Source organism: Austrofundulus limnaeus, unplaced genomic scaffold (assembly GCF_001266775.1).
Source record: "Austrofundulus limnaeus strain Quisiro unplaced genomic scaffold, Austrofundulus_limnaeus-1.0 Scaffold34, whole genome shotgun sequence".
Classification (NCBI taxonomy): domain Eukaryota; kingdom Metazoa; phylum Chordata; class Actinopteri; order Cyprinodontiformes; family Rivulidae; genus Austrofundulus; species Austrofundulus limnaeus.
This window is the reverse complement of record NW_013952436.1, coordinates 227,357-253,397: the sequence shown is the minus strand read 5'-3', so window position 1 is coordinate 253,397 and position 26,041 is coordinate 227,357. Positions and strand designations below refer to the sequence as shown.

The window sequence follows — 26,041 nt, the reverse complement described above, 5'->3', positions numbered from 1 at the left end:
TTTCCCAGAAGACCCTGCAGTCTCCAGCTGGCCCTCACCGCTGCAGCCTCGTCATGAACAATCTGCACCGTGGTTACGTTGGCCACCACAGGAGCTTCTTGCTRATGAGATGAGCTGATGACTGTCTCCATTCAGCTTTACAGAAGGAAATGATGAAATAAATGTGCCTGGGCCGACACCAAAACCCTACAGGGTGGGACAACTAAAGCTGCAGCAGTGAATGAAATGGATAAAGTTAGTAAACTCACTGTGATGTTTATGTTTTTCTGATTCACTATAGCATATAAATCTGGATTTTTACTGGCGGTTTCATCATTCTAATCACATCCACACCACGGCCCACTGATACCCAGAAATATGGACAAAATGAACACATCAAATGAATTGGTTTGACCTTCTGCAGCATGGATAATCTGTACACGTCTGTCAATTTTCATCACAGTGATGGCCTTTGGAGGCAGTCAGGTRCACTCAGTGCGTGTGGGCAGATAGGAGGCTTACAACTGATAGATGTTGTTTCAGCCCACCCAGAAARACAAATATGCTTTTATTTWAAAAAAAAGGGCATAATTAAAAAAATCAGACTAAACATGGTACTAATAGGTAACTGTTGTATAAAGCTGTCACAAAAGAGAAATTAGGGAGGATTTCAAGGATACATCTGCCTAYTGATTTGCATATCCTCAGTGGTTTCTGCTGACAACGGCACCAGTGGGTGATTTATGAGATATTTTGTGGGATCAACAAAATATAAAGAGGACTTTGAATCTATATTCGGCGGTGTTGGCGGTACCCGGGTGAACCGGTCCGCACCGCCTCATTGCCCTCGACACGAGAAGTCRTTTATCTCTCATGACAAAGTGACGTGAAAAAAAAACAAAAACAAAAAACAAACTCGGATCTTCTAATGTGCGCCTGCCTAACCTGATGCTTCTCCCACACCAGCACTGCTTCAGTGTGGACAAACGGGTTTCAGCATTTATCAGTTCAACAACAATCGTTACCTTCTCTGCCGTTTCCTGTTCTGATCAGAATTTGAAGTAATAGAAATAACTCAAAGCTAACCGCCACCTTTAAGACTAAGAGTTTCATCTTGGAGCGTCCTGGAATGAGAAGGAATTAACTGTGAGATCTCATAAGATGTGTTATCTGAGAATGAGCTGAGGAGGACTCTCAGGTACTACCACAACGGGGTGTAAGAAAATATAGATACATTGRAATATCGCAATATTTGAATTCCTGAAACTATCAATTCTCAAAAGCACTGTGTTGATTTTCAATTGAGGCTTAAATGTTCATGCCAGATTTTATGCATGTTGTGCTCTTTATATACTGAGTTTTTTTATTAGAATCTTATGGAGAGAAAAAAAGGCCACATCACCTTGCTTAGAATTTGCAATTTATCATGACATATCATATTGTGACTCCTGTGTTGTGATGTATCATATCACCAAATTCTTGCCTACCACATCTAATTTTAGCTCAGTGCCTGTGTTAAAGCCTGTTTTTGTGTTGGCTAGGGTCAACAAGCTGTGGTGACCACCTTGAATTGGGGTGGTTCCAAACGTTTATGAAACATAGACATACATCTAATGRTTACTTYGAGTTTCATTTAAAATCCAGCCAATGCTTCGTCAGATATTTTCCTTTGCTATCTGCTATAAACCTGACATTTTCTAACTTTGAATTGCTTTAAAGGAGTGGTCAAGGATACTTTAAGTCAGGGATGTTCAATCCTGGTCTTCCAGTATCGCTGTCCTCCACGATTTTCTAGTTTCTCTGCTCCAACACGATTGAATTACCTCTTCAAGTTCTGCAAAAGCCTATGTATCACTTACTCCTTCAAATCCAACGTTAGAGGAGAAACGACTCTAAAACATGCAGGATAGTGGTCTTAGGTGAATGAGCRTCAGCTTTCTATGAATTGGGAATCTTTCAAGAACGGTGTGAAAGGTTTTGACCATTTTTAACAACTCTAAACAAACAGCTGGAGTTTTCTGCGTTTCCTGTGCACTGAGTTTCGAAACTCTGATCATATTCTCATTAAATCTAGTCTAAATTACAAGCTTCATTTTAACTCCTGCAGTATTTTATATTTAAATACATTTGAACTTGTCAGCATGTGAGCTCCTTCCTTTCAAATCTGTGCTTTCTAATAAGTACATTTGGTGTGAAATGATCAGATACTTTGAGACACTTGTCACCTTTGCAGTGAGAAATAAAAACTTGTGCTTGAATTATAGTCCCTTTTAGTCATGTCAATGTTCACAATGACTTCCTCTAACACTAGTTTTTTTTTCTTATGACAACTGTTTTATGGTGTATAACATTTGTGGAGGGACTACAGATGTAAATTAGGCTTAGGCTAAATCTGGTGCAATGCATCAAATGTTTTTGTGTTTGTTTTAATTGCACACTCTCCTGATTAAATAAAAAAAAAAGAAATTTGTCATTTTACCTTCTATACGTTTGTGTAGTGCACCTGTCTTTGACCCTGGTCTCAGAAGACCTCCCTCAAAAGAGACATTTTATTTGTCCTTAATCAATATAATAAACAAAATAATAACATTCTTTATATTTTTGATTTATATTTTCTCTTAACTAAGAGTTACTGAGTTACACTTCCAGAGACGCTGGAAGTTTTTACTGGAAGGAACCTGACCAGAGTTTCTTGCTGTGACCTGGGTGAATACTTTCTAAACGCTTGACCCTGTGAAGACAGCTCCAGGCAGAGGCTGAATGTTTTGATAAGCGTACCGATGTCCGGCTGATGCTATCGAGAGACACAAGTGCTCGTTCTGGTTTCTCACATATTGATAAGATAAAAAGTTAAGGCTAACGTCCTCCTTTCCTTCTATTTCTTGACTTTTGCAGTGCCATCTCASTTTAATKTACCTGCAAACATCTGGTTTATTAAGACCTAAAACCTGAAGTGCTGCTGTTGCTGTTAAAGTTGTCATTTTGACAATTTAGTACGGACGCGTACTGATTGTTGTTAAAACGCTTAACAAAATTTGATTGTTCACAATAAGTTGTATATTAGTGATTTATTTTGGTCCTGTAAATAAATGATCTTGTTTATTTTAGATCAAACTAAATTCCTGAGTCAAGTTCATCTTATTGTGTGGCCTCAGTTTTACAGAGTTGACAGAAGAACCTATGAATTTCCTTATAACTTTCATTATAAGAAGGTGTATAATCACATTTGTAACTAGAGGACAAATGCGACAAACTATATCCTGTCAGCTCATTAGGTTATGCAGAACACAAAAGTGCAACCATGGCCAACATAAATTGGGGAACAGTAGCAGTAATTCAGRTTAACTGCAGCCTTCGTAAAGTCAGCATGAATTTGATCTCTATGCAACGTTCAAAACTCCTCAGCCTGTAGAGAAAAAAATAATCTAATAGTTAAATAATAAGGGTGCAACGATACAGAAAATTCACAATTCGGTTCGATACTTAAGTCTCACGATTCGATATTTTTTTTTATACAAAAAGAGAAATTCCCATGCCCCATTTAACTTGTAATTTATTTAAATTAATTATGAACATTTGTTTAACCTCAAAAGTCCAGTTTTAAAATTAAATGTTGCTGGAACAGATAGTTCCTCAAAAATGCAGCCTAGGGGAGTAGTCGAACACAGATAAACTGATCCTTCAACACAGAGCATCTTCAGAAGTTGATAAAATAAATGTAAAAAAATCTGTATTGTTCAACACAAGTGTGTATTGAACCTAAAGCACTGTACTGCAMGRTTCGATACRGGTACATGTATTGTTGCACCCCTATTAAATATGTTCAGTGCAGACTGCACCACCTTTACAAAAAATCTCAAAGACCAACTACTCCAAAAAGCAATCAAAATAAAAACTGATGTATAAGAGCTTCTATTTTCAGCTCCATAAGACTTATAAGAGGAMAACTCCTCAACCTTTAGAACGCCCTGTCAACATTGTTTGCATCAACTAAACAGATGTCCAAAAGAAACAACATGGTCAGACAGCACACACAGTAACAAGGACGCTTTAACCGCCTTAAAAAAGCCAATTATTTTTTATCCCATAACAAATAATTGGCCTGAATTATCAGCCGAAAACTAATCAGAAYGTTATTAGAAACAACAGACTGCTGCAAGAAAGGATGATTACAACAAGGACAATTATTGAACAAAGTTTCTGATGAAAATGAGAAAAGCAGAGCATTGCTTCAAATTAGTCTGTTTGTGCAGCGCTGTCATTTCATTAATTGTGTATTCTTTGCATCATGTTTGCCTGTGAAGCCCAATGACAACAAAAAAATAAATGTAAACAGCAGTTTAGCTTGATGCAAACCCATAAACCCTTTCTGAATCTCAAAATGTATACATTTATAAACGTTTTCTTTAGACATTTTTAATTCCTTCTAAATAGCAGAAAAAGGACAAACGAGGTAAAAAGATAATTGTTTATTTTGGTTTTTCCCCACAACTAGTTTATCCACAATCAGACTGAAAGTAAAATATAGACTAAAGTACACCAAATGCAGGGATTTTTTTTAATATATACCACCATTAACTTCATGAAGACAGCATATGTGCATATTTTAAAGACTAATGCCAATATAATGACCACTGACTTTGAGGAAATAATCCTATGCTTGAGACCGGGTTCAGTTATTTAAGACTAGTATCTGGGAAATTCGTTAGTGAGCACAAACAAAACACAAAGCCCAATCTCTTACTCATAGAACAAAACAATGGTTTCACTCACATCTTTTTCATGACAACTCCATTTTGATGCGATAATGGATTGTGCCCACGTCTACAAGTTAAACCTCAAAACAGTCTTCATCTTTTAATTTGTTTTCTGCCGATTTATCTTTATATTTATAGATACATCATTAGACAACTCTCACGCTTCAATAAAATACAAAAAGGAAAAAAAAATTAAAGTGCTTTCTAATAACTCAAATATAATCTCAGAGAACGMTGCAGAGTTACGAATCAATTCTTGTCTGATTAGCTGTGTTCGTCAGTGCTGAAGGGAGGACGACGTAAGGCGTGACTGCGATCAAACGGTGAGCAGAGACATCTGTGCCATAGGTAGCATCACACATATGCAGCTTGCAGTGCAACCACTTCAGGGGTCATTAAATGTCTTTCATGTTCATATAATAATTATATTAATGGTAATAACATTAATAATACAATGGTAAAACATCTGCATCATCGTAGCAGACAGAACACCCAATTTCTGTTAGAAATGTGTACAATAAAGAAACTTCTCTAAAATACCAGCTGCCCTCTGCTCCCTCTTACTAAACACTAACTGGACCAGAAAACTTCGGATTCAACTCTTTAAAACGTTTTAATAGAACATAGTTGGGTTGTTTTTATGATTACATGATTAATTTGAAGTGTTCAGGCTTTAGAGACAAAATTTCAAAATAAGGGAAATTAATTATTAATACCCACCCCCCCACCCCAAGATACAGTTTGCATGCCAGCGTCGCTAACATCGCTGTTTGAAAACATGAATGGCCTCGTTCATTTAGGATCAGGCAGCACTGAACAGAAGTTTTTAAGGGTTAAAAGCTGGTTGACAAGGAAAGGGAGGTAATATCATATGGAGGCAAATGGTTCCTGTACTACTTCGGCCTCATCTAAAGAAGTAGCACGACGTTCACGAAGCACTGACAAAAAATCATCTCGCAGCATTTCAGCTGAGTGGGTATAAAAATATAGACATTTGAAACCCTGAATATATGTTCATATGTGATTTTCTGCAACGAGAAGAAAAAAATTTACAACCATCCCACACGGTTTACACTGTTTTTTTTGTTGTTGTTGTTGTTTTTTTCAAACTTTACTCAATCTAAATGTTTTCTTGTGTTACCTCGGGATGGAGGAGGTTTAAACCAATACAACACAGAACAACAATTATAATATCTTCATCAACAGCCTGCATCAGTCAGTATTTTTGTTTATACACTAAAATTACCTCTRGGTGTGTGACACAGATTTACTTGAGAAAGGAGTGTTTGTGTGTGGGGTGACATTACATCAACATGTCTTTGTGGTGCCTGGCTATGTGCTGGCTCTTCTCTGAAGGCCTCCTAAAACCCTTGGTGCAGTAGTCGCAACGATGGGGGTAGTCCTTGGTATGAATTGAGATGACGTGGCGTTTGAAGCCAGAGGCGTCCGTACTATTATACTCGCAATACTGGCACTGATAAACCTTCCTACCGCTGTGTGTCTTCATGTGCTTCTTCAGCTCAGCCGGCTGCCGGAAGCTTCGTCGGCAGCGCTTGCACTTAAAGGGAAGGTCCTTTGTATGCAGGGACAGAATATGGCGACTTAGGGTAAAAGTATCGGGAGCGTTGAAGTTACAATGCCGACATTGGTGCACCTTGTTGCCTTTGTGCGTCTCTGCGTGTTTCTTCAATTCTGAGGGCCGGTGGAAGCCTTTCTCACACACGTCACACTGATGGGGGAAGTCCTTGGTGTGAACGGAGATAATGTGTCGTTTAAGGTCACTGGAGTTGGTGCTCTTGTGCTCACAGTGTGGACACTGGTGGGTCTTGTGGCCCTGCACCATCTCTATATGACGTTGGAGTTCGCGAGCATCAGCGTAAGCTTGGGGACAGTGGTGGCACTTGAAAGGCAGATCGGCGCCGTGCTTGCTTTTGATGTGAGTCTTTAGGTTCGACTGGTCCGCACAACGGAACTCGCAGTGCGGACAGTGGTAGGGCTTCTCACCCGTGTGGGTCCGCATGTGTTTCTTCAGCTCCGACGGATGACGGAACCCTTTGGCGCACTCAACGCACACGTGTGCAAAGTTCTTACTGTGCACTGCTAACAGGTGACGATTGAGCAGACCTTGTTCGGCCGTTTCGTAATCGCAGTATTTGCAGTGATGCAGCTTGGGCTCTCGGTCCTTGACGATTAGCTTGTCTGAGCCCAGGGGGCTGGACTCGTGGTAGCGTCGGGCATACTCCGTATATTCTGGAGATCGCTCGCTGTTATGGCTCAGGAGCTTGTGACTCTCCAAATGATTGTGGAAGCTGATCTTCTTGTTGGTGGTAAAGTCACAGTCTGTACACTGGTACTTCTTTTTGAGCAGATGGTCTGGGTGGTTTTTCATGTGGCATTTGAGAAAGCCACGTGAGCGAAACTTCTTTCCACAGATGTGGCAAGGGTAGACGGTTAAAGGCATTCCATCTGGTCCAATGATGACAGCTAGAAGGGGAGTTTGGAAAAACGGTTTGCAATTACAATGACATATTTTAGATTGATTAAAAAATACTTGACATTTGTTTTGGCATTTAGAACACAATGACAGAAACAATAAGTCTTATTAATATGCTTTGCATCATTATATTACTCATACCAGTATGACACTGTCGTGTGTCTCCTTTCTTCTTCTTCTTAGCCTTTGGTTTGAGTACACGATTTTGGCCCAATCCCTCACGAATTTGCAGAAAAGGTGTAGCAACTCCATTCTTCACTTGCTCAATGGTAGCACCTGCACAGACAGATTACACTGAATTAAACCAGGACAATCATTTTATTTGAGATATATATATANAAAGTGACACCACAGATAATGGAAAAACAAAAACACTATAAAACACCTTTATTCTTTGAGGAAAGAGCAGCTGGTTTGCTGAGCACTGGCTCCATCCATAGCCTATAAAAAGTATTACATGCAGCATCAACCTGCATACAGCAACACATACTGTATACCTGCTTCAGTCTGATGGATGGTTATAGCCCAGATGAGACAAAGGACTGTCCCTCGTATCAGGGACGAAATAGAAAGCAGCGGCAATTGAGTCTATTAAAATTGAAGCATGTTTGTTTAAAAGACAGGGATGCACTTTCGTAAACTGTAAATCAAAAATAATGAAAAACTTAGCAACATTTGACAGCTTTCTGTGACCATCACAGCGGCGTTTTTAAGTATTTCACAGGTAGACTTTATGTTTGAAACGGATCTTGTGTTGCCACAATTATTATTATTTCACAAATAAAATAACCTCGATTTTCCAAACACTACAATAGACATGCTCAGAGTTTATGGCCACCAATGATAGCACCGCAGTTATGCAATGCATAATACGGGGGCTAACCGCCCTCCACCCACCGGAGCTAACTAACTAGCAAGGAAGCTAAGATCGACTTCCCAATCGCCATTTTGTTTTAGCATAAAAGCTAATTTTAGAGATTCGATAACCCCGATTTAAAAAAAACACCTAACGCTTTAATACACTTAAAAATACAAAATAATGGCACAACGAGAACAAATTACAAATCAACATGCCACGAGGTATTGTTCGTTAAGATGTCCCTGTCATTTACTCGACGACGGCATTTTAATCGGCTAGCTAGCTTGCTAAGCTAAGTGGCGCGCCTAGTGCCGCATTATCTTCCATGTTGTTTTTCAAAGAGGCCCACTCCGTTCGAACGGGCCCGTGCGTCTTATTCCACATGCCTCTGTGATCGATTTGAGAATTTATTACCTGATAACGTCGTCCTCTGACTCTAACGGTGTGTCTCCCCCTTCTCAAATTTGTCTGTTTTTGTTTTGGTTTATTTTTGACGGTAAGCTAAGTGCGGCCTGCAATTTTGGATCCCCGGGCACTCTTTGCTAGGCCTCGGCCAATCAGCTTGCTTCCTGACAAGCAGAGGGGAGGGCGGAGGGGGGGGGAGCAGACAATGCGTGGCCTCGTTTACCGCTGATCCCTTACTATTTGCGTCATGCATAAGAGAGCAGTTACATTGAAACGGGCTTGTCTCGGTGGGAATACGCATTTACGCGTAAATATGGGATGCCCACTCCAAACTTTAACACTCACAGGTTTTAAAATTAAAAAGTACGTGCTTGCCACGGTGTGCTCAAACTACGTATGCACAGATGAGGCCTGTAGGCCATTTTGTCACAAGGGGTGGGGGGCGCGTTTGAGTGGTGGCAAGCCCGTTTATCATTTAATAATTACACAAGCTCCTCAAAGCAGATGTCCATTGAACAGAACAAAGCAGACAAAGAATGCAGTTCATAGCCACAACCAACTTCTCAGACGTCTTGAACATTATTTGCAGCACAAATCTGATATTATTTTCATTCATGTATTTGGATTTGAAGCTTAATAAGTTCACAGTATATTCTTCATATTTAGAAGGAATTTTGGAGGAATCTGGAATAGTTTTTTTAAGGAAAAAATTACATAAAAATATCTGCAAACAGCTTTAGTGAACAGAACAAATATCCAGGTATAAACTAAATTTTATTATTTAAAATTAGTCAGAATATCATTAGGGCGATTCAGTTTAAAATCAGTTTCAGCAACCAACAATGTATCTATCACATAGTTACAAATAAATGGAACATAGGCATAATGGTTTGATTATATGTTACAACAGCCTGCCATACCACTTGCAGCCAAGACACATCCGGGATGTGATGCGATGCTGGTGTGGCTTTTTTCTTGCTTGTAAATAGATTATAATGTGACTAAACTGTTAATGCAGAAAGGAAGCATGCACAAAGAAAAAGAAAAAAAAAAGGCCAGCAATACAACTTCAGAGTAGACTTTATTCATTTTTTATTACAGCTCCTACATTTCAGAGGCACTCCATGAGGGTGCATAGCTGACCAAGGCACAGAGCCTTTGTGCATAAACAATTCCTTTTATTACAGTGGTTTCCAAAGACAGATGTTCAGTCCACATCTACATATGCAGTCCAAATGCTTGGAAAACTCAGTGCTGTAACAGTACCTTCAATTGTTCAAAGTTAATCATGGAAGTATAAAACTTGCAGCTGTAATGCACCTTGGCACAAACCATATTTCTCTATCTTCTTCTTTTTTTTTTTTTTTAGAAAAAAAAACCTCTTTTGTAAGGGCAGTGTGGTTTACAAGGGTCGTTTAGTCGTGTAAGCAAAGAGCAAAACACAAACAGCACTGATTTAAAGGACTCATCACTCAAATATTTATCGTTTTTCCACAGATAATTGTTGGGACACACAAAGAAAAGGATTTGTCATATTGCAGTTAGAAATCGACAGAGCTGCGCAGCTAAAGGAAAACAACTAAACCCAGCATGCAACACTCGGTACCTTCATCTAGTAGTTCACACAGATAATGTACAAATCAGCAATAGCTTCATTTTAATTGTCTTCAAATCGATAACAGCAATAACAGTACAACACAACCCTTAAAATTCCAGCAGTTTCTCACGATTACCATACAAAAATAGGTCAAATTGACACAAACATATTTTAGGAAAGTTCAAGTTGGTCCATATAACAAATTGAGTGCCTATATCCTTGTCTGCCTACACATCGTTTTCGTTTTGTGTGTGTGTGTGTGTGTGTGTGTACAACCTACTGAAGTTAATCATTTGGGATGGTAAGCCTGCTACCTAACACTGTAAAAAATCTAGTTTGTGTACAATCTTACCCAGACAGACAGATAAAAAAATAGACAGAACATATCGTGAAAGTTATCTCAAAATCTAGCAATGTAAAAAAGACGATACAGCCTCTAATCTCTACATGCTGTTTCACCAAATGAACATACTGATGTCATCATCGCTGTCGTCATCATCATCATCATCATCACTTTCATCATCCTCATCTTCTTCCTTTGGAGGGTGCTTGACTGCCATGTAGACCATCTTGTCACGACCAACTCCCAGTCTGCCTGATGATGCAGCTTCCAGATCAGGATGGCCATTTTGGTAATCATCCTCTGTTATTACCTCTGTTCCACCTGAAAATGGAAAAACACAATCTTGTTAAAGCTGAGATTGATTTGAATCTGAACAACTGGAGACAGTTATTTCAATTTTCTGGAATATATGATGAAGATTTAAATGGTACCTAAATCATCATCTGCTTCAGCTTTAAAAATGTAGACTTTTATGACCTCTGAGTCATCTTCCTCTTTGATTTCCTTGTCCTCCATCACTTCAGTGCTGATTTCCAGTGGAGTGTCTCCTATGTCTAACTTCTCTCCCACTTCATCAACTACAATAAAAAACACTGGTTATGCTAGAAGATATACAAATATTATTTAAAGCYGTTACTATATGCAAAGTTTCCTTACGGGAGATCATGAGGTAATCCTCGGAGCTGCTTCTTCCATCATCATCCTCGTCTGTCTGCAGGGCAACAGCCTCAGCTGGCAGCTGTTGATGGATTATGGTCTCAGCATTGGCCTCTGTCACCATCAGACCTTCTGATACAAGCTGGTGGTCCAGTGTGCTGTCCTGGTGCTCAGACAGTAGTTCTGCCACAAACACCTGGTCTGCCATATCATCAGGGTGGTTTGAGTCCTGGATAAGGTCTGCTGTTAGGACATGGTGATGATGAGCGTCCAAGGCCTCTTCTATTGCAACCTCTGTTCCCAGAATATTCTCAGGCATGATCACACTGTGTCCTGAGGAGACCATGTCTTCACTGGTTATTTCATGGGCCTCCACCCCTTGAGACTGCAAACTTTCCACATCCACCTCCAGCCCTTCAACACACTCAGCTTCCAAATCCTCGACTTCCACTTCTTCTTCCAGGCCTTCAACAACATGAGCTTCCAGGCCCTCCACATCTACTTCAGTCTCCAGGCCCTCAACCACATGTGCTTCAAGACCCTCGACTTCAACCTCACCGTCCAGACCCTCAACCACCTGAGCTTCCAACTCCACCACATGTGTGTGCAGGCCTTCAACAACTTCTGCCTCCAAGCCTTCGACATCTGCATGCAAGTCTCCCACCACTTCGGTCTCCAGTCCTTCAACCACTTGAGTTTCAAGACCTTCCACCTCAAGTCCATGCTCTAGGAGGATTCCCTCATCTGTCATGACGTCAGACAGGAGCATACCCTCAGGAACAGAGACCACAATGTGTTCCCCGTCGATGTGAGCCAGACCTCCCATGCCTGCAACTTAAAGACAAAGACAAAATGTTTCAAAATGATGATAAGCTACACCTCAGGTCAAATGACTGTGTATGTACAACACCTAACTGTTAGATATCAACACGCAGGAAAGATGTTGAGTAGAAAGTAGGGCCGCATTACATATTGCAGATTTATCGTCATTGCGATAACGGCCTATGTAATAGGTATATCACAAAAATAATGTGTAAACTGCAATAAGTAGTTGGCTCAAAAGTTTTCTTTCATGCATTTTGTCAGCATCAGTCTGATAAACAAAATAGACCCAAAATACCACATCAAATCATAACCACTTGATCAGCGGAGAAAATGTTGGACAACTGCAATGAGAGAATTTGCACTTAGATTTAGGGTTGTTACCTTTTATTTAAAATCCTTTAAGCTATTTTCAGATGTTTTATTATTTCTTTTAAAAATTTATATTAAAGGGTGTTTTATAGTATTTAGAGTATCAGAAAATGTTTTATGGGTACAACGTTTTAAAGTCATTAAGAAACTGTATTACACACAGTTTGTTGTTTCACTGCCAATGCAGCTGTGTCTAGTTGCACTTTTTAAAAATAAAATGACACGTTATAGTGGAAATTATGTATTTGTTGTTTCATTGCTCTGAACCCAGCACAGAAAGAAATCAACATAGCATATTTCAGCATTTGTTCGTTTATCGCAAGTCATACTGTYATCGTAATATTAGGCACCGTTGTCACACATCGCAGGTTCTCCTGATATTGTGCAGCCCCTAGTAGAAAGATAAACCAAAACACTTTGTACTTTATTTTCAAAAAATTTTGCAAGATTATTGAAAATGCTCTTTATATTTGAAAAGACTGTGTTGTTATCGAGGTCTTAATTACAGTAAATATTAGGTAAATCAATCTGCTGATAATGTAGTGTCCTCTCACTGGAGACTCCATGTCTTGAGTTTGTAGACTGTATTTATAATCAAAGCTTACAGTGCTTGGCTAAAGCCGCTGTCTAACTTAGTGCAAGAACAACTGGCTCGACAGTAATATCAACACTTTAACCGGCTCATAAAATATTGTCATTTTTAGGAAACCACAAAATGTGGTATACATCAATTTAACAGAAAATAAAATATTGACAAAATACTGCCACAGATAAAACAGTTATTACAATTTTCTTGCCAAGTATGGTTTTGAATTGAGAGCGCTGCTGCATGATTTCAAAAAAAGTTGTAACCATTACTGGTGTTTTCAATATTACCTAATAAACAAGTGACAATAACCCAGCTCCATCAGACGGAACTTTACATTGAGGAGTTAAGCTAACAGCTACAGAGGCTGTGTCCAAAACGGCAGGCCTGGTCCTCMGAAGGCCGAATTCGTCGGCCGCATACGTCACAGCGCCGCGACAAAGGCAGTCCAAAACTGAAGACTCCTCTGATGCGGTCGACAAATATGTCCTTCCTTTTCCTCGATTTGAAGGACAGGTCTGATGGATCCTTCCCAGCCCAGCGTATCCCATAATGCTTTGCGGCCCGACCGGAGATTTTTTTTAAGCTAGTAATGGCGGACGAAGCGAGACATAAGAATACGTTTTAAATAAAAATGTGGCGATATAAAAAATTTAATTTTTTTGCGGTTGTAATTCTAATACTTTTAGCATTTGTATGGACATGTTTTTAAATATTATTTTTGTCATAAAAAAAACGAGAAATAAACATGCACCTACAGCGGGTCAATTAGTTCTTCAAATGTTACCTTTAAGTTAATTTTATAGTTTTGTGATATTAATAATGCTAATATATAGATATTATTCTAATTTTGATTTAAGTTTGCTTGTTTAGCGTCGTCACAGTTGCTAGGTGACATGACGTAAGGAGGGTAGGCTAGACCGTCCAAATTCACAGCCTCTTTTTTTCTGGTCTTCCCGGTCTACCAAGGACCCGGCCCGCCTCGATCGGGTAGTCTGGGTCCTCCGGAGGACCCGGCCTGTCGTTTTGGACACAGCCAGAGTCTGCAAGAGATCGCTCTGCCCAATTAACACGGTGAAAGAGCTATGTCTCGTCATCATTATGTGCTCTCATGCAATAACAAAATTAGTTCTCAGCATTTGACACATCACGTGAGACACATTCAAGTGGAGCAGTTGGGGAATACGTGCCTGACTCAAAGACACCACTGTAGGCAGGGAATAGAACCTGCAATTTTCCAAACTGGCTGCCTTACTACTGCTCCACAGCCGCCCCTGTAGTTGTTTAATCTGACTCATACAGATGTCCTCTTATCTCAGGAAAAGGCAAGTTGTCAAGTGGTTGTTGTTTTGGTTCCTGCCCAATTTTATTGACTCATATGTAGCTACTGTTCTATCAGCTAAAATGCAAGCTAATTTAACTGATTCAGAGAACAACGTTAAGTTTCAACTCACTAAGTATGACAGAAAAACTTTAAGATGTTGAGAATACATATACAGCCCAAAATGTTCAATGTATTCCCCTTCCCAAAAACTAGAACCCAAATGCAGTATCTTTTGTGCCTGATGGAAAAATGCAGAAATTTCCTGGTGTGATTTGTTTTGTTTCATTTTGTTAGCTAAAAGTGCAATTTCTAGGATACTAGTTTCCAGCTGGATCGACTTAACCACTTACCAAAATCTTGCATGATCATAGCATGGGGCATCTTCAGCTCCTGAGTGTGTAGCTCCAACACTCCTCCTCCTTGATCCATTTCTTTATTTCGTTAAAAAAAGAAATCCTGAAACTTACAACATAAATAACATTAACCCACCCATATTTTCTGCGTTACTACCATATAAGTGAAAGTAAAACTGCGGCCAGGATTCAGCACTTACCTTACATTTAGAGACTAGACCTTAAAAATAAAACCAACAGGTTGAATGAAACGCCCCCTTCCATCAAGACAGAAATCACACTGCCAAAAAAAGGAAAACAAATAAATAATCACAATCTTTTTCAAAAAGTTTATTTCTTACAATGTGTTATATTTAGACTCTTATAAATTTAAATTTGTGTTCGTAGAAAGTGTACGGAAGCGTGTTGCTATCAGGCAGGAAAAAAAAAATCCGAGCGCTATCACGTTATAACGTGATACGTATCTTGTTAAAACGTGATACGTATCACGTTTTAACGTGATAGTATTAACGCTATCACGTTATAACGTGATACGTATCTTGTTAAAACGTGATACGTATCACGTTTTAACGTGATAGTATCACGTTTTAACGAGATACGTATCTCGTTAAAACGTGATACGTATCTNAAAGTGACACCACAGATAATGGAAAAACAAAAACACTATAAAACACCTTTATTCTTTGAGGAAAGAGCAGCTGGTTTGCTGAGCACTGGCTCCATCCATAGCCTATAAAAAGTATTACATGCAGCATCAACCTGCATACAGCAACACATACTGTATACCTGCTTCAGTCTGATGGATGGTTATAGCCCAGATGAGACAAAGGACTGTCCCTCGTATCAGGGACGAAATAGAAAGCAGCGGCAATTGAGTCTATTAAAATTGAAGCATGTTTGTTTAAAAGACAGGGATGCACTTTCGTAAACTGTAAATCAAAAATAATGAAAAACTTAGCAACATTTGACAGCTTTCTGTGACCATCACARCGGCGTTTTTAAGTATTTCACAGGTAGACTTTATGTTTGAAACGGATCTTGTGTTGCCACAATTATTATTATTTCACAAATAAAATAACCTCGATTTTCCAAACACTACAATAGACATGCTCAGAGTTTATGGCCACCAATGATAGCACCGCAGTTATGCAATGCATAATACGGGGGCTAACCGCCCTCCACCCACCGGAGCTAACTAACTAGCAAGGAAGCTAAGATCGACTTCCCAATCGCCATTTTGTTTTAGCATAAAAGCTAATTTTAGAGATTCGATAACCCCGATTTAAAAAAAACACCTAACGCTTTAATACACTTAAAAATACAAAATAATGGCACAACGAGAACAAATTACAAATCAACATGCCACGAGGTATTGTTCGTTAAGATGTCCCTGTCATTTACTCGACGACGGCATTTTAATCGGCTAGCTAGCTTGCTAAGCTAAGTGGCGCGCCTAGTGCCGCATTATCTTCCATGTTGTTTTTCAAAGAGGCCCACTCCGTTCGAACGGGCCCGTGCGTCTTATTCCACATGCCTCTGTGATCGATTTGAGAATTTATTACCTGATAACGTCGTCCTCTGACTCTAACGGTGTGTCTCCCCCTTCTCAAATTTGTCTGTTTTTGTTTTGGTTTATTTTTGACGGTAAGCTAAGTGCGGCCTGCAATTTTGGATCCCCGGGCACTCTTTGCTAGGCCTCGGCCAATCAGCTTGCTTCCTGACAAGCAGAGGGGAGGGCGGAGGGGGGGGGAGCAGACAATGCGTGGCCTCGTTTACCGCTGATCCCTTACTATTTGCGTCATGCATAAGAGAGCAGTTACATTGAAACGGGCTTGTCTCGGTGGGAATACGCATTTACGCGTAAATATGGGATGCCCACTCCAAACTTTAACACTCACAGGTTTTAAAATTAAAAAGTACGTGCTTGCCACGGTGTGCTCAAACTACGTATGCACAGATGAGGCCTGTAGGCCATTTTGTCACAAGGGGTGGGGGGCGCGTTTGAGTGGTGGCAAGCCCGTTTATCATTTAATAATTACACAAGCTCCTCAAAGCAGATGTCCATTGAACAGAACAAAGCAGACAAAGAATGCAGTTCATAGCCACAACCAACTTCTCAGACGTCTTGAACATTATTTGCAGCACAAATCTGATATTATTTTCATTCATGTATTTGGATTTGAAGCTTAATAAGTTCACAGTATATTCTTCATATTTAGAAGGAATTTTGGAGGAATCTGGAATAGTTTTTTTAAGGAAAAAATTACATAAAAATATCTGCAAACAGCTTTAGTGAACAGAACAAATATCCAGGTATAAACTAAATTTTATTATTTAAAATTAGTCAGAATATCATTAGGGCGATTCAGTTTAAAATCAGTTTCAGCAACCAACAATGTATCTATCACATAGTTACAAATAAATGGAACATAGGCATAATGGTTTGATTATATGTTACAACAGCCTGCCATACCACTTGCAGCCAAGACACATCCGGGATGTGATGCGATGCTGGTGTGGCTTTTTTCTTGCTTGTAAATAGATTATAATGTGACTAAACTGTTAATGCAGAAAGGAAGCATGCACAAAGAAAAAGAAAAAAAAAAAGGCCAGCAATACAACTTCAGAGTAGACTTTATTCATTTTTTATTACAGCTCCTACATTTCAGAGGCACTCCATGAGGGTGCATAGCTGACCAAGGCACAGAGCCTTTGTGCATAAACAATTCCTTTTATTACAGTGGTTTCCAAAGACAGATGTTCAGTCCACATCTACATATGCAGTCCAAATGCTTGGAAAACTCAGTGCTGTAACAGTACCTTCAATTGTTCAAAGTTAATCATGGAAGTATAAAACTTGCAGCTGTAATGCACCTTGGCACAAACCATATTTCTCTATCTTCTTCTTTTTTTTTTTTTTTAGAAAAAAAAACCTCTTTTGTAAGGGCAGTGTGGTTTACAAGGGTCGTTTAGTCGTGTAAGCAAAGAGCAAAACACAAACAGCACTGATTTAAAGGACTCATCACTCAAATATTTATCGTTTTTCCACAGATAATTGTTGGGACACACAAAGAAAAGGATTTGTCATATTGCAGTTAGAAATCGACAGAGCTGCGCAGCTAAAGGAAAACAACTAAACCCAGCATGCAACACTCGGTACCTTCATCTAGTAGTTCACACAGATAATGTACAAATCAGCAATAGCTTCATTTTAATTGTCTTCAAATCGATAACAGCAATAACAGTACAACACAACCCTTAAAATTCCAGCAGTTTCTCACGATTACCATACAAAAATAGGTCAAATTGACACAAACATATTTTAGGAAAGTTCAAGTTGGTCCATATAACAAATTGAGTGCCTATATCCTTGTCTGCCTACACATCGTTTTCGTTTTGTGTGTGTGTGTGTGTGTGTGTGGGTTAACGACGGTTCATGCAGGGAACAAGATATTTAACTACAAATCCAGTGCAGCCCAGCGCTCCAGTCTGGAATGAGGAATCAGTTTGTGCAACACATTTGTGGACACAGTGGAAGTTTTTTTTTTCCTGAACTGAGGAGAAGTCAGGTGGACGTTGAAGGGCCCTTCATCAGTAACAGCCATCTTTCCAGGACTCGTCGGAGATTTTAGCCATGCCCAAAGACCTGTCATTAAAATAAGAGGTTAGWATTTGATGAGGTGAAGGCTACGATTGATCACATTAAGAACTTTTATTTTCTGTTTTGGAGCACACACCTTCTGGAAGGCTGCGAGAGTTTGCTTCTCGTGGAGAGTGACGTCGCGGCCTGGCCTCGACCCACTGCCTGCCTCCCTGCCCCAACTGAGCCTCTCCCGGGTCCGTAGGCCCCGCCGTTAGCAGATGCTATGGACTGGACCCTGCGGCCCCCTCCTGTAGGCAGTGCCTGGATAATGGGCAGACCTCTGGAGGACTGACGACCAGCTGACATGGAGCCCACCGGGGTGACGGCTTTGACTGGCGTCCGCAGAGAGAGGGGGGACTGCCCGTTGGGGCGCAGGCGACTGCAAACCGTACCTGGAGTTTCAGGAAAGAGGAGCACTTTACCTGGATCTCAGTCCACAACGTATTGAGTTTTTAAGTCAAGTTAAGAAAACCAATGCTAATAATGGGCCTGTCACAATAAGCAATAAATCAATGAATCGCACAATAAATTAAAATGGGGTCGATCATTTTAATTTGGCTGCTTGTTTGTTTGTTTGTTTTTTGCATCTCCCTCTTTTCTACTTTTCACCGTAGTTTGGGGTGAACTCTGGCATCAGATAATTTGCTAGGCTCATGGTGTCGTAACCTCTGTAGCATGAGAGCTTCATGAACAGGAGGAGTGTCTTGGATTGGCAGAGCTTTTTCCCCCCACTATGTAAATTTCGTAAACTTAAAGGGGCAATATTATGTGTTTCTCAGGCATACATTTAAATACTATACCATAATAAAGCATCTATGTCACCTTTAGCTGTTATTAAAATGCTGTTTTTAAGTTTAAATAGAAATTAAAATTATCTTCTCATTACTTACTCTTCTAAATGCCTTGAAATTGGCCTCTGTCTCTTTAAGAAACACCTTCTGCTTCTGTCTCACCCATTTCATTGGGGGGGGGGTGCTATGATGCAGTTTACTTGGCATCTGATCAAAGGTATTTTTTAATCTGAAAAGAGCTTCACTGAGTGAGAACTAATATTAGGAGCTCAGCAGACAGTTTCAGTTTCACTTTCAGTTTCACCCAAGAGCCTGCAGGACTCATGGGTGGGGTGTGTGGGGAGCGGGTTGGGGGGGGGGCGCTCTGCCATGAGGAAGTTCTGCTTAAAGACACGTCCCAGGGGCGTTTTTGGTCCCCACCTGTCGTTTTGTTCCTCAGCATGGCTTCCTAAAAACGCTGCAGGATTTCTCAGACATGCATGAATGAGTCAAAGCAAGGCTTTGGGCATGTTTTTTTATGAGAGTATAACATTAAAACATGATATAAAACTCAAAAAAGTTGATTTTACATGATATTGCCCCTTTAAACAGCGTGAGGATGACCGCAGTTATTTTATCATTTCAGCTTCAGAAGCTGTTGAGTGTTGTTTTTCAAATCTTCAGTCCAGGATAGTTTGTAACTTTTTCTATCTTCTGTAAKCTGTGTAGGCGGTGGGGTTTTATATTAGTTTAAAATGGTTTCCAAACAATATTATCGTTTATCRTGATAATTTCCGAGACAATTTATCGTCCTGTAAAATGTTACTGTGACAGGTCTAGCTAATAACAGAGAGCTTTTATGTTGTATAGGAGTTGTAGACAAGATTTGAAATGGTGATACTGGATTAGAAAGGGATAGCTTCAGGGTTAAGGTTTGTTTACATAAAAATGTATATTTAGGATAAATGGGTAGGGCAAAAAGGAGGATAGCATCTGAGATGCTTTGTACAACTGTGAACAGTTGTGAAATGGGTCATGCATAATTTGATGATGAAATGTTATGTGCACACAATTATTGCTGTATCTATTACTGCTAAAAAAATATTCTTTACTTATTTTCTAGTTGAATCAATATTTTTTAATTACACTAAAATACTCATGATGATTACATTGAATTCAAAATTACACAGTTTTGTTTTGGYAATATAGCCTTTGGCAAGTAAATGTTCTGGCACAGATGGTGTGCATTATCATGACAGCACTGCCCACACTCCCCTATAAAAATCACCCCTATCATTAACAAATTAATGATTTCTGCTGTATTTGTGCTGCAAATATACAAAACATCAGTTTAGAGATGCACACCTTTACGTGAAACTCTAAACTGCATTGCTAGAGATCAAAATTTCATGTTCTAATTAAAAAACAATGTTTCTAATTACTGATCAAACCTTGCTGTCATGCAGAAGCAAAGCGATAATTCAGATCTTCTGAAGTGGGGTCCTGTAGAAAAGCTCATTAGCACTTACTAGTTAATCGATTAGATTAAGATTACTAAGACATTTAGTATCGATCCAATACCAAGTAAATACAAAGCTAGYATCGCTGACACCAATGTCTTACTTGTCAAATTCACTGAATAATTTAGTGATTTTGCCTTTAATCAGTCGATTAGGATAAAACACTGGACAAAAATTTTAGCTAAATAAATTTGTTTTCTATTAACGAACTACAACAATATAAAACAACATAATATAAAAATAATAACATAATTCCTCAATTGCCTTCTACTACAAACAAGTGTTTACGAAAAAACTTTGGAGACGCTATTTTCTTTTATTTTGTGAAAATAGTCAWTAGTGTAAATAAGTGTAAACAAAGGTATAGATCTCGTCACACTAGAATCACTATAATACTGATGATCAGTTTGGTACCATATTATTGTATTTAGATTGTGACTCCCACCCCTATTAAAGATAGCTATTTGAATGATATCAAGTCTGAGACATATTGATTAGTTCTGATGGYTTGACGAGCTAATGGCTAGTYYAAATGTGGCCAAGACCAAGGTAGATTGCTCCCCTTCTGGCTCAGGCAAATACTATTTGATAAACTCTTACATAGCCATACATTTTGAATTACTCCGTTATWTATACATTTACATATATTGTTGTTTTTAATGAAAAACAAATAGTGGCAGCATATAAAACAAATGTTATACGGTTTGTTAAACAGTGTTAACATGAACTGCAATGAAATCTTTGGTTTCAGCAGTGATCAAACAAACCAAAACTCTATCCAGAGTTAAACTCCATTCCTCCAAACTGAGCTCATTCAAAGAGCTATCTACAGCAGGTAAAACATTAGTTGTTTGCCGCCTTTCTACAGAACCACTCTTGAAAATGTCTTAACTTTGCCTTGAGGAGCAGGTAAGTTGGAGGGATAATGTGTCGGCTCAGGTTAATGCAAAGAAGACTATGAGGACAGGTGTGCAGGTTAGGAGGGTAGGGTTACCTGTGGAGGGGGAGTGAGGCAGGTGAGACATGCGGTTGCCAGAGCTCTGGAGGTTAGCCTCCATGCTGCGGCTGTTTCTGACAGCCTCCAAGGAGCGCAGGCTGGTGCGCGGGGCCAGATTAGGCATGCTGTGCCTCAACTCCTCTGGAACCGCACACACCACACCATGAATTTAACACAAGAGAACATATTGTCTCAGCTTTGGAACAACAACCTTCCCTATAATCATTTTAACACTTTAGAATTTACTCTGTTAGGCCTACCTTCACTCTTGGCAAATTTGAGCAGCTCTGCACTGGGGCCCTGAAGAGACCGTCTGGGCGTCTTTGTGCACGGCGCCCCGAGTCGCCTGCTGGTTTCTTGGCCGTGGTTGGAGGTGGATGGAGAGAGGCACCGGGGCGAGCCTAAAGGCGAAGGCGTAAAGCGATGTCGACGCTGCGGCACGGAGCTGAGCTCGTCCTCTTCGTCCTCCAGACTGTAGGTGTCAAACTCCTGGTCGCTGTAGGTTCCACCGCGACGCAGGGAGTGCAGGGACGTGGTGGAGCTGCGGCGGGATGCAGACGCCGAGCTGGAGGCACAATCCTGCCTCAGACCTGTCCCACATAAATAAAGAAAACAACTAGAGAATCTGCATTTCCAGCAAAAATGCAGCGTGACGGCTTAATGCTGAAGGATTTTAGCTGAAGGCTGCTGAAGAAGCTGAAGTCAAGCTAAAAAAGGTTTAATAGTGAAACTGTTATTGCAGGATAAAACGGTTGACTTTTGTTGAAAAATGGGTAGGTCCAAAAAGTTGCARTATGTTCTAAAATAGAGCAGGTGAAATTAGTAGGAAAATAGCTATAAAGCTGAAATTAGAACAAAGAATCAGAGAGAGCATAAGAGAGCTGAAATTATCACTTAAAATCACTTAAAGTAAACTTAACGGGGGGAAAAAAGCTAAAATTAGCTGAAAATAGCTAAAATGGCAAAAACAGATACAATTAGTAGAAAGCAGCTGAAAGAAGCATGAAAGGCTTAATGTGGCAGAAAGAAGCAAAAAYGATTGCAATTAACAGAAAAGTAGCTAAAAGGAGCATAAAATAGCTGAAAAACCTGAAAGTACCAAAAATCATAGCTGGGACTTCCTGGAGGAGCTGAACGTTTATGAAAAATTGCAGAACGAGACACAGTACGTGCCAAAAAACTTACAGAAAACAAATGAATAATCTCAAAAGTGTGATGTTTGTAGGGTTGGGCAATATTGGTAAAAAATTATTCACGATTAATTGGGGCATTTAGCCAATAACGATTAATTTGGCGATTAATTCCCTGGAGTCCCTGGACACCCTTATTTCCTAGTCCTGGTCACATGACCAATTTAGTGGGAAAGATTTGCTCTTCATAAAAATCAGTTCCAAATTTTTAAAATTACAGACTTCAGGCTATATATCAAATTTTAAATTGTGTTGATAGATAAATAAATTATAGAACTTTTTTTWAATGTTCGTCATTTGAAGTGGAGAGGAGCACCGAGCGGCCTCTGCCTGGTGGTATTAATCATATTAATCGTCAAGTGCCAAAAAATAATCAATTTAAGTTTTTCTGACGATTAATTGCACATGATATGATTATGCCCAACTCTAGATGCTTGATAAGCCTCAAACAGAATAAATTGCATATTTGTCTTTACAAAGAACAATTTAAAAGCACTTCAGCCACACAAATAGCATGTTTTACAGCCGCTCATAAAAACTGTTTATAGACACCACCACGGAACAGGAACTCACTCTCTTCTTGCAGGCGAGCCATGATCTGGACATCAGTGAGATCCTGGAGCTTGTAGCCCATAGAGATGGAGTCATCTGAYGTGCTGAGCTCACTGTCTATAGACGACTGCGAGCTGAGGGCCGACTGTGCACTTGGGACACCTGAAAATAATGTGAAGCTACCTGTTAAAATCTCTTTAAGACTAAATCTCACATGATTTACCAAGTAAGTAGTAAGTAGTAAAACTCTCAAAAAAGCCAACACTGACATAAAAACTGAAAAAATTTCAGATTAAACTACATGGTTCTGTTAAAGGGATCCATGATTAATTGTATTATTAGACTTTGATAAACATTTATTTTAACTGTAAAATAAAGACTGTAAAAATACTGTAGGCTGTTTAGTTTTGTAAAATTTTAGAAATACATTTTAACACGGACAGAGCCATTTTATTTACACGCAAAGCATTCTGCRTAAACGATGATGTGGATAGGTCCTYGGTGCGAGGCTGATAATGAGCTATATCCACCCTGAAGGTTAATCTTGGACAATATCTGATGATCGACTCTTTTAAATGAAATCAGAGAGCGTTGACAGAGAGGAGAAGGTAGAAATGACTCAGCCTGTAGCTGAAAATATGGATGGAGGACAACAGAGCTGCTTCATGGAAGAAGAACCCCAGCTTAGCCTGTTAGCTTTAGCTTTAGCCACGATGCTATCACTATATATGTATTAGCTCAGTGCTACACATTCTCCTCTCGTCACAAAAATGACTCATTTGCAACTGAAAATATGGATGGAGGACCTCAATTTAGCTTGATAGTTTGTCACGCTAGCGCCGAGATAATCCATGTAAGGCAATTTAGCGTCGGTGCTAGCACAAAGGCTAACATGCTAAGCTGAGGTTCTTCTTCCATGAAGCAGCTCTGTTGTCCTCCATCCATATTTTCAGTTACAGGCTGAGTCATTTCTACCGTCTCCTCTCTGTCAACGCTCTCTGGTTTCATTTAAGAGTCAATCATCAGATATTGTCCAAGATTAACCTTCAGGGTGGATATAGCTCGCTAGCAGCCTCGCACCGAGGACCTATCCACATCATCGTTTACGCAGAATGCTTTGCGTGTAAATAAAATGGCTCTGTCCGTGTTAAAATGTATTTCTAAAATTTTACAAAACTAAACAGCCTACAGTATTTTTACAGTCTTTATTTTACAGTTAAAATAAATGTTTATCAAAGTCTAATATTACAACTAATCAGGGATCCCTTAAATATTTAAAGATTAATCAAGTCCTCATAAACAAACCCTGGCAAGTTTCACCTACAGTATTTGTGCATAACCAGGGTAGCAGAATCAAACATGCACAGAACCACAGGATAAACAGGCCAACAAATAAACAGAAACTRGATGTGAAAATGATTAGTCTTGATTAACTGGCTTCTTTAACACCAGTGACTGGGAGGAGTGTCAAATCATGCTAAACCAGCAGATGAGCATTTATGTAAAACATCAAACACGCATTAAACTTAAAGGTTGTAAGGTCCAACTTTGATTTAATTAAAAGCATTTCTTTGCCTTTTTTAGTACCACTTTGTTCCTCTGCATTATTTTGAAAAAGATTATTGTGCTGGCACACAAGTTACACAAACAGAAAATCTGGGATTAAGTAAGATCACATCAAACTGCCAAGCATTCATTTAGGTTTATGAATTAGCTTTCTTACAAAAATACATATAGTATAACTGGTTTTTGAAAAATCCAAAATTGAGACCATWTGAGTAATTAAAAACCAAATGATACAGCTACAATACTGCTAACATGACGCAGTCAGCTGTTCCTAACCTTTGGTTACCAATTACACATGAACCTCATTTGACTAGTTATCTGTGGTGTCAGATAATAAAACAAATAGCTTCTTGGTAAAATGAGGAAGATTATCTAGAACTTTATAGAAAGGTTTAGAAAAACACTTGGCAGTAATAAGTACAGCAGTGTCCTGGATGAAAACAGTAAAGCAGAAAAACATGCAAAAACACAAGCAAGCTCTTAAGAAATGTACCACCCTTGAAATGTTTAGTGTACACTCGTGAACTGAGCATCTTCCCGCCAACATCAGTTATTCCCACAGTGTGTTAATGTCATGCCGTACCTGAGCTGCCCAAAGTTAGTAGGGATTTGTTAGTTGATTTGTGGTACCCAGGAGAGATCAGGCCAGAGCTCGCTGACCCCGCCTCCGATGCGCTGCTGTACATGTTCCTCCATCGAGACGCTGCAAGGAAACAGGACGGCAAGAGATCAGAGATCCGGGAACTCGAAGATGGTTGGTGCTAAGGCTGGCCGATATTGGCAAAAAAAATTACTCCAGATCAATTGTGATATTTAGCCAATAACGAGTAAATGACGAATAATAGATGACAATTACACTTGCATGCCTTTGACTCTAAATCAATTACCCTGTGTTCTAAAATTAGACAAATCATATCAAACTAACATCTTCATTTTAAAAGGTTAAAACAGTCAGCTGTTAATTGTGTTTAGTGGCAACAGGTCTTTAGTAACGCAATATGCCACAGGTTCACACGCGAGTTTGATAGTGAGAGTACATCACACGCAAAAATACGTCAATACGTAATTGCAAAGTGGCAAATATTAATTGACGATTAACTGCACACAATACAATTTTGCCCAAACCTACATAATCACACAAGAGTTTGTAACACAAGCTGTGTACATACAGTGGTTTGCAAAAGTATTCATACCCCTTGAACTTTTCCATATTTTGTCACATTACAACCACAAACATAAATATATTTCACTGGAA

At 39.4% G+C, this 26,041-nt stretch overlaps 2 protein-coding genes across 5 annotated transcripts in view; both read right to left on the bottom strand.

Moving 5' to 3' along the window:
• Positions 1–5,828: 5,828 nt before the first annotated feature.
• Positions 5,829–16,274, bottom strand: znf711 (zinc finger protein 711). Of its 4 annotated transcripts, XM_014006039.1 has the most exons (9): positions 16,111–16,273; positions 15,223–15,278; positions 14,749–14,828; positions 14,546–14,657; positions 11,092–11,925; positions 10,866–11,012; positions 10,564–10,755; positions 7,372–7,506; positions 5,829–7,220 (listed from the first exon to the last, which is right to left on the bottom strand). In XM_014006039.1, the coding sequence occupies exons 4-9, from the start codon at positions 14,622–14,624 to the stop codon at positions 6,040–6,042; spliced, it is 2,568 nt and encodes an 855-aa protein (XP_013861493.1). In that variant the 5' UTR covers positions 14,625–14,657; positions 14,749–14,828; positions 15,223–15,278; positions 16,111–16,273; the 3' UTR covers positions 5,829–6,039. The 4 variants fall into 4 exon arrangements, with proteins under 4 accessions (XP_013861493.1, XP_013861494.1, XP_013861492.1 ...); XM_014006040.1 differs by lacking the exon at positions 15,223–15,278 and having other exon boundaries at positions 14,546–14,651; positions 16,111–16,274; XM_014006038.1 differs by having other exon boundaries at positions 15,223–16,273.
• An 890-nt stretch (positions 16,275–17,164) lies between these two features.
• The window catches only part of zgc:66447 (SLAIN motif-containing protein-like), a gene marked incomplete at its 5' end in the record, with an annotated part of 18,560 nt that continues 9,683 nt past the window's right edge, over positions 17,165–26,041 (bottom strand). The window contains 6 exon segments of the mRNA XM_014006041.1: positions 17,165–18,194; positions 18,286–18,583; positions 21,476–21,619; positions 21,739–22,068; positions 23,242–23,382; positions 25,370–25,489. Of these exon segments, the coding sequence (XP_013861495.1) occupies positions 18,140–18,194; positions 18,286–18,583; positions 21,476–21,619; positions 21,739–22,068; positions 23,242–23,382; positions 25,370–25,489 (1,088 nt within the window). The 3' untranslated portion in view covers positions 17,165–18,139.